Source organism: Beta vulgaris, chromosome 4 (genome assembly GCF_026745355.1).
Source record: "Beta vulgaris subsp. vulgaris cultivar EL10 chromosome 4, EL10.2, whole genome shotgun sequence".
Taxonomy (NCBI): Eukaryota; Viridiplantae; Streptophyta; class Magnoliopsida; order Caryophyllales; family Amaranthaceae; genus Beta; species Beta vulgaris.
In genome coordinates, this window is record NC_079205.1 from 53,586,855 (window position 1) to 53,599,835 (window position 12,981).

Genomic DNA, 12,981 nt, shown 5'->3' on the forward strand with positions numbered 1-12,981 from the left:
AAATGTCTCCCCATGGAGATTTTAAGGGTCTTTTCCTAATAAAATTACACTTAAAATTCATTCCCATTACCACAATTTATTAACGACTACCAAACGAGCCGTTAGAGCTTAGAAAGCCAGTTTGCTCCGTGAGGTCAGACTTTCTGCTGCTATTTACTGCATTAAATTTCTAACATAAGAATGTGTACTCAGTCCAAGACAGTGTATGAATGTATGCATGCTGTTCATCAGCTCTGAGGCTTTCCCCTCTTTCTGAAGCTTTTCCTTTCCATACCTGCTTAAAAAAGGGAAGAACATATTCTGATTTTGGGTTATTTAAATTCACTGACCAATTAGTACCCGTTGTGTTTGTGTCTTGCTATTAGATATGCATATAAGCATTGAGCTTATGAAATGGTGCTTATTTCGCAAAATTTCTTACAATGTTATTAGATTTGTGCTATTAGTGGTTATAATTTTTACTTTTAGCTTTTGTGTTAGGATCTGTCCTAAATTGAGACACTCAGAGTGTGACACCCTTTACAGTGTTGATCCTCGTAAAGTTTTTTTTACCTTCAATTTGCTCTGATCCATTAAGTTTTTGCATTTGTTAGAGGGTTTCATGAACATTAGATCATGACAGTGGATCAGAGTTTCATTCAATGGATAACAAGCGTTTTGTTTTAGATTTTTCTAATTGACTGAGGATGAAGATAGGAACAGGATAGGGAGAAGGGAGCTGATTGCATTTTTTAGTTATTACCTATTTTGGGGTGGTCTGAGTTAAGGAATTAATGCTTAATGCCAATGGTAAAAAGACTAGATTTACTGTGATAACATCCTTTATATCAGCAGAAAGCAAGGTTTCAACTTTGTCAACCCAATGTTTATTGATGTTATGTACATCATGATGTTTCAGGGTTCAGCATAGGTTCACGTCTTCACGATTAGTGCTTCTGGTCCTAGGTTGCTTCTGGTCCTAGGTTACTTCATGATGTTTCATGGTTCAGCAAAAAGATACACTTCAAGAAAAATGGTGGTTTATTATTGCAACAACGAATATCTTCCGATGACAGTGTTGTTTATAAAACTAAATTTTTTTACTGCTACCAAGCTGGAGAAAGCCACTGATGGTTTCAATGAAAACAGAATACTTGGCCAGGGAGGCCAAGGTACGGTCTACAAAGGTATGTTACTGGATGGAAAAACTGTGGTTATAAAGAAATCTAAAAAGGTAGATGAGAGCCAGCTGGAACAATTTATTGATTAAGTGGTTATTCTTTCTCAAATCAATCACCGAAATGTGGTCATATTACTAGGCTGCTGTTTCGAGACTGACGTGCAGTTGCTTGTGCATGAGTTCATCCCCAATGGAACACTTTATGAGCACATGCACAATGCTAGTGGAGATTTTCATCTCTCTTGGAAAATGCGCTTGCAACTTGCAGCAGAATCTGCTGGTGCTCTAGCATACCTCAATTTATCTTCATCTGCTCCTGTTTACCACAGAGACATCAAAGCACCCAATATACTTTTGGGTGACAAATATAGAGCTGAGACTGCAGATTTTGGGGCCTCAAGAGCCATTACCATTGAGCAAACTCTTTTGACTACTTGTGTTTCTGGTACATATGGTTATCTAGATCCAGAGTACTTCAATCCAATCAGTTCACGGAGAAAAGTGATGTTTACAGCTTTGTTGTAGTCCTTGTTGTGCTCATACCAGGGAAGAAACCAATTTGCCCCACTAAAGATGGTGGATGGATAAGCTTGACAGTTGAATTTCTCTCTCATGGAGAGTTCTCGTCTCTCTGGTATTCTGGATGCTTGAGTTGCAGACGAAGTTAAGGAAGATGAGTTTGTGGCTGTGGCTAACCTTGCAAGACAGTGCCTCGAAATGGAAAGGAAGCAAAGCCCAACTATGAAAGAAAAATTCTGTACTATTAGATTGGACAAGGTCACACCACACCCAGAATTTCAAAGAACTAGTTCCATCAGAAAGCAAGCGTGTCAGTTCAGAGATGGTCAGCACACTTAGCGGTCCTCTCAGTGTTGGATTGTTCTCTTCAGATGACTGTCCTGGTTCCTTTGAAGTCCAACCACTGATGGTCAGCATCTGACACCACTGTAAGGTACTTCCTTAAATACTCCAGCTGCAATACTTGACACTTGAAAATCAGTTATTATCATGTTGTGAGAGTAATTTTCTTGTATAATCATTTGTGTGGCTTCAAAAGCAAAGGATTCTTCTTTTTCCCCCTGAGCATGAAGGGGGCTTAGTTCTTTTCATGTTTATTTGTAGACTATGGTTTCCCATTATATTGTGTTCTATGCGCACCTATAAACCACGCACTCCTCCCTTCCTCATTCACTGCCCCATTTCCTTTTTCAGAGTCAAAATTAATAAACTTTTACTCCCTCCGTCCTTCATTCATTGCTCCATCTTCTCACATAACTTACATTTTGGAATATGAACTTTTCATAATCTTTACAAAGTACATAATAAGAAAATATTAATGGTCGAACATATATATTTAGGACCGCAATAAAGCTATTATATAGAACACAACTTATAGGGACAGAGGGCGTAGCTTACAAACACCATATAAAGTAAAAAACTTCTCCAGTTCGGACAAATAAAAATTCCTGTACCTCTTCTTCATGCCAACTTGTTGATCAGCACACAAATTATTAGTGATATTATGCAACTGTAGTCTGCTGAAGACTATCTTCTTGGTGATGACAGAATTAGTGTTAGGCACTATTCTTTTTTCGCCCTCCTCCTTAGCAAGAACTAGCCCTTGTTTTGCACTAATGAGTTCTTCAGTAGCATGTATATTGTGCTCACGGAAGTACAGGGATATCGAAGGGCTAAGAGAGATACATTTCCACTTTCTTTTCTTGGAACCAAGCATCCCGTAGCCATTTATATGCTTCCAACTAAGGTGGCTTAGTCTTTTCTAAGATTATGTATTTTGCGTTATCCAGATTTTCAATGTGAATAGGAGTAAGTTTTTCAGTCAGATTCCGTGGTTGAAATAATTTTTTTTAGAAAAAAAATTCAACAAAAAAATTTATTATAAAAATCACTGTCAATGTTAATCTTGAGGAAAGTTTAGATGCAAATCTTGGATTAGTGACAAGAAATCAGAGTAAACATGTATGTGACTGATTTCTGTTCAACTAACAAATGACAGAGGAAGGATGGAAAGCCATGAATATGGAAAAACATTAGCGTATGTAGCCTCCATTTAGAGGAAGGATGAGAGAAACTACTCAGACCTGCCAAATTCCTTGTTATAGCTAGGATTAAAACCAGGAAAGTTTGGCTCTTTTATTTTTATCTCCTTTGCTGTTTTTCCTTGCTTACCACATTTCATCACGATGAACTTTATTTTCTAATGCTATATTAACTGGTTTAGACTGAACACTAGATAAAAGCTGTTACAACTTACAATGATCCCGTTATGACTTATGAGCACCTAGACTGATTTCCATGACATATAGATTCACGAAACTTTATAACGCATGGAATCATCTATGTTTTGCATGCCATATTTCCTTGCATTATGCTCAAACAACATGACTTTCTTCATACTGATGAGATTTTTCAGTTCTTCTGATAGTTCAATACTTTCGATTCTGTTGTATTTTACTTCTGAATGAACTCATAATACATCTGAATAGAGAAGGAGCTTGTTATTGTAAGACTGTAGTTTATTTTATACTATGTTGTCATTTCCTGAAACCTCTTAAAAGATATATGTTCGACCATTAATATTTCACCGATAATCTTTAATCATACTACAGAAAATTCTGCTTCTTATGTTGGTATTTGGGATACTCACAAAATTTAGCTTACCAGGAGGCAGGAACAACAGTCCACGACATTTTCTAACCTTGCCGAAAAGGGAAAAAAACCCACAGTTCGCAACCTGATTAGTAATTCCCATATGTTTGACTAGACTCCTTATTATAAAGAAGCAGATGCCTATTTAGGTAAGAAGCTGCAAATAACCTTCTACATAAACCTTCAAGACATTATAATGCATCTGAACTGAAAATAGCAAAATCTGATCCGAAATACAAGTTCTGAAGAAATAACACCATTTGCAACATGATTACTAATTCCCATATGTTTTGCTAAGCTCCTTATATAGGCCAATGGTGGGAGCATAATGCTTATAAACCACAACAGCTACTAGTCATACGAAAATAAACCATAATTCTGACCAATTCTTCTAATTCATCCTCAAAGCATTCTGTCACAGCAATCCTGTCCACGATCTTTGAAACAACACGCTTAGATTCGTTCAGCAGATTTATACTCTGATTGAGCCTCTCTCTCTTTCTCACCACAGCAGGAGACTCTTCCAGAATCTTCTGAACACCACTCCCATAAGGCCCCATCTCACAACCTCATGGTCCAATTCCTTATTTACCAAATGTTGTATACTAAACAACAAATGAAGAGCCATCAAATCCACCAACCTCTTCAAAACAATGTTCCAATATGACATCATTCGCATCTTCATGTCGAATGCTTGATGTGCTAGGTGTTTATATCTTTTCAAGTGCTCTAAATTAACCCTCCCACCCCCTTCAATATCCATGTGAATTACCTTCATACCTCCACGTTCCAATTTGCCTTCCACAATCGTCATAAACTCATTCTGTTCTAGCATGAGTCGATTCCGAACAGAGAGATCTCCACAATCTCTTTAACATGAGCAAGTGACTGATCCTTCATCCGAGAGATCAGATTAGTAGCAGCTCTTCTGCTGGAGCTCTGAAGGGATGGGTAATTGTGAGAATGCTGCGTTATTATAGAAATCACTATATCCTCTACATAACCCCAGACCTGTGTCATGAACTCAGCCAGTGTCTGTGAAAGCCTCTTCAGTTTCTTCTGCAATAATGTGAGAAAAATTGGGCGAGAAAGGAAATCAGGTGGCCAAATCCCCTTAGCTTCTTCAAGAAGTTGAACTTCTTCCATTAGGAAATTACCTGATTTGATATCATCCTCCCCTTTTGAGTGCATTAGCTTCAAGAACCTATCTAACATCTCAACTAACCGAGCTGTGCAATGCATATGTATATCATCAGGATACTCATCGTACTCTCCTCTAATGAAACCTTCCTTGGGGATTCCTTTAATGATACTATGAACTGCATGAACACTGCCATGGCCTCAGCTTCAGAGGATATTCAGAGGATAATTTCTGAGGCATGTTATGAAGTTCAGCAACATAAGCATTCAATTCAACATTAATTTGCTTGACAATGTTAGGCAAAGACTTAGAGATTATGCTGGATTGCATTTGAACTAACCTCTGAGCCAGTACTGGAACCCACAATCGACTTATTGATCATCGACAGCAAGGGGTGAGACCCAAACAGCCTCTCCTCTTCCAACCACGCTTCCTTTTATGTTTAATCTTGTTTCTGACATTGGTCTAGGGTATGTGTGTGTCAAAAACTTATTAATAGTTAATGTTAGTTTGTTCCTCTTTACCCAAAAAAAAAATCTTAAATAATACTCCCTCTGTTTTTTTTTTATGGGTTATTCCCGGTGGTATACTTGGGAGTTTGCATATTCCCAGTAGTATACCCCAATTTTTAAAAATCCATTAAACATGTTTAGGTTGGTGATGTAATCTAGTTGCTAAGTTAAGTGGGGTTTTCCGACTAACAACCACCACTAATCTAACAGTTGAAGTTTGATTTCTTAACCAAGGTTAAAATCAAGGTTAAACCTTTTAAAACCCTATCTCTCTCATTTACTCTGTAACGTTTCTCCCTTGTTCTCTTCACTCTCAAACGTTATCTCTCTCTCTCTCTATCCTTCTTCTCTTCATCTTCAATTTCACATCCATGTCTCGTGTTAGTCGTGGGTCTTCATCTTCAACCGGGGTAATGCACAGGCCTCAACTCAATGGTTATTGGGTCAAATTTAAGAAATGCAATTGTGAACCAACGAAGTACTTCGACATTAAAGTTTCGGGTTCGAGGAACAATCCTGGAAGACCATTCTACAAGTGCTTCAGTTGTGGTGAATTTGATTGGGTTTATGAACAAGATATGATGAAGGTTGATGGTGTCGATGAAGAGGAAGCAACATATACTGAAGTTGATGCTGAGCTTAATTGCGTGAAGGAGCGGGTCGAATCAATGGCAAGATCTGTCTTTTTTGGTGAAAATTGCTGGTTTAATGTACTTAGTTTTAGTGATTGTGTAATGTTTAAGTAGAGTCAGTGTTCTGTTTTTCTACTTTTGGGGTGTCAGGTAGCATGATTTTAGATTAGTTTATGTAATTGGATGGTTTTGAATGGTTTGATGGAGGAGTGCTGGTCGTATTTTGCTTAACAATTAATAGAAGAACTTGTTTAATTTCCTTTATATTTTGTTGCATTTTTGGATTGAATTTTGGATTGTTTGTTGGAGTGATTTCTAAGCTGTAATTGTTGGAAGCATCATACAAGAAAAACAACATGGGTAATATTGAAGTCCAGATTTCATAAACCATACTTGGCCAACAATGTTTACATCCTTAGGTAGCAAAAAGAGGACTTTTACTTCTACAGTTAGCCAACATCTTTAATAGACCTTTACAATATTAGCAAAATGCTTAACAATAATAACCCCAAAAAAAACCATCACTGAAGTTTTCAAAAGGCTCTCTCTTTCCCCTTTCTGGATGCTGCTGTCTTTGTGGATCCGTGTTTGTTGGTAGTGCTGCCTTTGTTGTTTGTGGTTGATGGAGGTTGACACTTGGTCTGGTTGTGGCCAAATGCACCACACTTCCCACACTTATATGTCTTGCTCCTCTTTCCCTTTTTCTGTTCCTCCTCCCTCTTTTTCTATTTTTCACTGGTCTGCCCACCTCCTTTTGAGCACGGGGGTTCAATCTTGGGTACTCAGTTGATGGCCATTGTTCCTTGTCAGGTATGGCTTTAATGCCTGAACCATAGGCCATTTTGTACCTCCTAACTGAGTACCACTCATGGACAAATCTCATAGGGTCCATACAAGCATGCAAAATGGCTCTCATCCCATGCCTACAAGGGATTCCTGTCAGTTGCCATTGATTGCATTGACATGTATGTGTGTTGAGGCTCACAGCCAAGTGTGACTTCCCATCTCAATCTCATATTCCCCTTGCCAGATGGATAGGCTCTACAAAACCTTGCCTCATTGCATAGTACTTGCACTCTTTTTATGATGTTGGGACAAATGTCAGACCTATCCCAACCCTCGCATAACTCCCTCCTTGTGGCCAGCCTTACCATGGTTACCCTTCTCAAACCTGCAACACAAGTAAGGAAGTGCAAGTAGTTTAGAAGTCAGGTTAGTTCTTAACATGTTAAAGATGTGCACAGTCCTCACTTACATTCAAGGAATGTCAATATGGGCCTACTTCTATTTGTTCCAAGACTTGCATTGAAACTCTCCACGAAGTTTGTCTTGTTCACATCACTCAAGTCAACACAGCTGTTCAACTCATCAACTAGGTCTGTGACAACAGTCTTTCTCTTCTTACCACCCCTCAAACCAGTTGGACACCAAGTACCCTTCCTCTTGCTGTCTCCTAGGAACTCTCTTTTTAAACAGTGGTGAATGAGGCTGGAGGTTTGAGGACTGAGCAGCTTCAAGACCAAAGTCACTTTGATCTGTAGGACCACTAAAATTCTCAGAAATCCTTGTTGGATCAGTTGGCGCATGTGTTACTTTGCCTCTCCCTGACCCCCTACCTCTCCCTGACCCCTTGCTTCTCCCTGAACCCCTCCCTCTCCTTGACTTCCTTTTACCTCTACCAACACCACTCACATGTTCTTTTTCAATGTAAGGTTCAAAGGGGTCAATCTCAATATCCTTCCAATACTCCATGTTTTGAACAACCATGTCATTCATTATTGCATTAGGTGACAAAGGAGGGTCACTACCACCAACATCACATGACAAAAATTTGGGAGCAGAAGAGTGAACAGAGATGGAAGTACCATTAGCATCAACTAGAACAACATCAGGGATCAACCTAGGACTCCTCCTTGGGCTAGCAATGTTCAATGGTGTTGACTGTTTTCTTTGGCTTCTTGGTGTTCTCATTTCAATGGTTTCTTTACTAACTGGTTCAGGAATTGGTTCAAAAGAAGGTTCAGTAGGGGGTTCATGCAGTGGCTCTGTGTGTGGCAAAGTGGTTGTACATTTACTTTTCCTCAACTCTATGGCTGCCCTCACAACTGATGTTGGTTTTGTGCCCTCACTTACCCAAATGTGAATCAACTCCCTCCTATTCAAGTCATTAAACATCTTCATCAACTCCAAATCAGTGCTTAGTGGTTGGTGTTTCATTTGTGTAAATACATGAACTTTGGTACTTGGGAACAGGGGTTTCCTCCTTGTCAGCTACTTCCCAATACTCACCAACCAAATCAAGCAAATTGACCGTGTCCACATCATTCACAACAACATCTGTATCCTTCCCCTTAAACTGAAACCTCAGAACAATGTTGTCACCCATTTCAGCTTTATCCTAAATTCAAACATGTAAAAATGGACATAATAAGCACGTATAACATGAACACTTAACAACCAATTCTTGAAAAAAAATCCCATTCTCTAACCCTAATTCACAAAACAACTTGGCAAAATTTGAAGAACACAACTTACTACATAATTCGCAAATCAAACAAACTTCCACAAATGACACTTTCAATCTGAACATTTTACGCATCAAGTGAACCCCACATCATGCATAAACCGCAAAACACATCATTAACCCCTAAATTCGACATTGAAACTTTAAAAACCATCAACCAAAACACCTACAATATATGATCACAACAACAATTCTACTTCGCAACAGCAAATACAATCCCTCTACGCAGCATCAAAAACCCAAAATAACAAAAAATTAGGAAGAAAACACTTACAATTCAAGCAAAGGAAGAAACTTTCGCCAAGAATTTCCAGAAAAACGCCAAAAATGACGCGCATTGAAGGACTGATGATCGATGTAGCAGAGGAAGTTGAGAAGATGAACAGTGTTGAGAGAGATGGAAATACGTAGGTGTAACTGATGGTTTGTGTGGTCAATTAAATGTCTTTGTTTTTTTCCTTTTCTGTTTTAAAATTAAAACCTTACAAAAAGCTAACTATGGTTAGATTAGTGGTGCTTGTTAGCCGGAAAACCCACTTAACTTAGCAACTAGATTACATCACCAACCTAAACATGTTTAATGGATTTTTAAAAATTGGGGTATACTACTTGGAATATGCAAACTCCCAAGTATACCACCGGGAATAACCCTTTTTTTATCATTCTCACTTTCCTGTGCGCGTCTTCCAATACACGTTTTAAAACTTAAATATCTTTCATTATATATTAGTAAAAATTATAACGATTGAATATTAATAAAGTACTAATTGAGACGAATCAAACAAGACCCCACATGACTATGTTTTTTCTTATAAATTGATAATATTTGAGAAGATTCTCTCTATGCATGAATAGTGTCAAGATTCCAAGTGAGAAAGATAAAAAAAAACAGAGGGAGTAAAGCGTAGTAAACTGGCCATGAAGCTAAATACTTTTACTACTAATTTTGGTGGTATATTCGATTCTCACAAAATGTTGGTGTATTCCAACAATCCATATATGATTCTTGCTAATCTTGCCAAAAGAGGCTTAGCATTGCCTTGAGAATTAGATACAGATGTGTAAGAAGTTGCAAGTAAATAAACATTCATGATATAAGAAAATCTGAAATGAAACAACCAAAGTTGATCCGGAAAAAGACCATTAATAAAATGATTACCTCTTAACAGCAAAAGGAAACTAACATAAGCTACTGATACCAAATGTTCTGCTGGCGAAAAGCCTATGGTAGGAGCATAATGTTTACTATATTTATGATTAATCTTCTAATTCAACTTAAAACCTGTCCATTATCTTTGAAACGACGTCTTTAGACTCCTTAAGCAGTTTTACACTCTTATTGAGTCTCTCTCTCTTTCCTGCCACAGCAGGAGACTCTTCCAGCATCCTTTCGATGCCTCTCCCGTAAGGCCCCATCAATTCGTTCACAATCTCATACTCCAGTTCCTTGTTCACCAAATTCTGGATACTAAACAACAAATGAAGAGCCATGGAATCCACCAATCTCTTCAGAACAATTCTCCAATATGACATCATTCGCATCTTCATGTCGAATGCCTGTTCAGCGAGGTGCTTGTAATTCTTCAAAGGACCCAAATCAATCTTTCCAAGCCCTTCAATTTCCATGTCAGTCACCTTCAAACCCCCTTGATCTACTAATTTCCCTTCGATAATTTTTATAAACTTATCCTGATGCAACATTAGTTGATTCCAAACAGACAGGTATTATGGGTCGCAAGTGTAGTCCGCGTATGTCTCCATTTGCACAATCTCCTTCACACGGGCAATTGACTGATCTTTCTTCCTAGAAATCAGATTACCAGCAGCTCTCCTGCAGGAGCTCTGAAGGGATGGGTAATTTTCAGAATGTTGTGTTATTATGGAGAGCACTATACCCTCTACATATCCCCAAAACTTTGTCATAAACTCAGCCGGAGTTTTTGAAATTTCCTCAACTTTTCTCTGCACTGCAGTAAGAAAAGCTGAGCGAGGAAGAAAATTTGGTAGCCCAATTCCCTTTGCCTCCTCAAGAACTTGAATCTCAAACATTAAGAAATTACCTGATTTTGTATCATCACTCCCTTTTGACCGCATGAGCTCCGAAAACCCATCTAACATCTCTGCCAAACGAGCTCTGCAATGCATTTCCATATTGTCAGGAAACTCATCGTACTCTCCTCTAATCATAATCTTTCTCAAGGATTCCTTCGCTGAACCCATGATCTGCATGAACGCTGCAATAGCCTCAGCCAGAGAGGATAAATTCTGAGGCATGTCGTTAAGTTCAGCAACATTAGCATTCAACTTTGCATTGATCTGCTGCACAATGTTGGGCAGACACTTGGAGATTATGTTAGCCTGTATATGAACCAACCTTTGAGCCAACACTGGAACCCCCACAATCGACTCATCGATCCTAGACAGCAAAGGGTGGGACCCAAACAGCCTTTCCTCCTCAAATCGTGCTTCCTCGTAGGTTTCTTCCCCAATCCTGTTCCTTACGCAGACATACCCTAGACCGATACTGACATCATCATTCGTAACCTTCTCTAACAGGCCTTCTGGAGCCTTATCAGGTTTTGTGACAACAGCAAGAGTCCTCTGCCCAGTTTTATCAACACTCTGTGACATCATTATTGACTCACAAGTTGAAAAATCTACTGTTGCTGATAGAACATTCAATATAATACTCTCATCTGGGGTAATATACCCCATGATAATATCCCTAATCTGTTCATAAATGTTTTCTGGTTGTCCACAAACTGGAACCCGAGTGATCCCAGGGAGATCAACCATGGTTAAGTCAGGAACACCATGTTTCTTCACTGAAAGTGTTATTGGAGTATTTGATATACCCTTGGCTTTTCCTGCAATTTCCTGAGTTGCTGAGTTGATTGCTTGAGAAACATGGGCTTCGTCTGTCTGCAAGATTTTACCCATGAACTCAAGGGATAGTTGTGGGTTCGGTTCCGAATGGTGCTGTAGCCGCATAATGAGTGGGACTCGTGTGCATATACCTTGACCTCTAGGTAGGCTGATTCCAGCCAAGGATTCTAGGACGCTGGATTTTCCTGATGATTGGTCCCCTACGACGACAATCGTAGGGAGTTGAATGCCTTCCTTCATGACTTTTAGATTTCGCAGCTTATCAACTGCATCAAGAAGAGGCCGAATGTGGTCATTGTAGGAAGATAATAGAGGTGGTGAGACTGAAAAAACGGCGGATGGCGTGGTATCATGCTCAATATGAGGAGTATCAGAAAGTTCAGGGACTTCTGTTTTGGTAGGAGATGATGCATGAGGCTTTCTGGGTGATCTTGGCTTATTCTGTACCATATTTGCAGGAGAAAATGTAGCAAAATATGGGCCTTTTGGAATTTGTTTCTAGCAAGTGTTGATTGAGAGTAAGAATGAAGAGTATTAGCTTTGTATTTAAAGGGAAATATGAATCGAGAACAGTGAAAGTTACTAATTTGATGGAAGTTGAACGGATTCATGCAAGGTACTACTCTAGTACCTTGCATGAATCCACCCAACTTCCATAATGCATTAATGCGACTTCGATAATACAGGATAATCTACTCATAAACTTTGGGTTGTTCATAATAATAATGCATTCATGCTAGTTAAACTTAATCGGCAGGTCAGAAAAGTTTATCGATGACAACTTGTTAATGTAGTTAGAGACCTTTTACCTTTTAGCCAGTGAACTACTCCCCCCGTCCCAAAATATAGTTCTCATTTCCCTTTTTTCACGGTAATTCATGCAAGTAGAATATGAGAGGGATAGTAACGATTTTTTGTTTATTTAAATAAATGTTGTATGAGAAAAGATGATTTTAGGAGAGAGAGTGGAGAATAAATGGTGAAAGAGCATTAATTGTAACATTTTGGTTGAATAAACAAATGAAAAAACAAAATTCAAGAAGCAAATTAATGATAGGACACGGTTTTTCTAGACAAATTATGAAAAAATGTGAAACTTAATATGGAAGTGGGAACTATATTTTGGGATGGAGGAAGTAATTTTTTGATCTGGGCTATGCCTTGGGTATGGAAAATGTTCATTTATCAATATTGTACTTTAAAATGATAACACTAAATACAACTTGCTCTAGTGGTTAAAACTAGGATGTTCAAAATGCGGTCTGGACCGCACCAAACCGCAACCCAAACCATTTTTTCGCGATTTGGGTTGGTTTGCGGTTTTAAAATTGCGGTTTGGATTATGATTTCAAGAAAATCTCGGTTTGCGGTTTGGGTTGGGTTTTGATTTTTGTAAACCAAAACCGCACCACAAACCGCAATTTTATAATTTATTTTTTAAAAGAAAATTAAATACA

General features: G+C 38.5%; 1 protein-coding gene and 1 pseudogene across 1 annotated transcript; one reads left to right on the top strand and one right to left on the bottom strand.

Annotated features, from left to right (window-relative positions):
- Positions 1-773: 773 nt before the first annotated feature.
- Positions 774-2,388, top strand: LOC104890793 (putative wall-associated receptor kinase-like 11; annotated as a pseudogene).
- A 4,649-nt stretch (positions 2,389-7,037) lies between these two features.
- Positions 7,038-11,974, bottom strand: LOC104890891 (dynamin-related protein 4C). Its single transcript, XM_048642310.2, is given in 6 exon segments — positions 7,038-7,285; positions 7,370-7,470; positions 7,532-8,269; positions 8,358-8,512; positions 9,658-9,742; positions 9,921-11,974. Coding segments are annotated over 6 exon segments (3,381 nt in total).
- Positions 11,975-12,981: the final 1,007 nt, after the last annotated feature.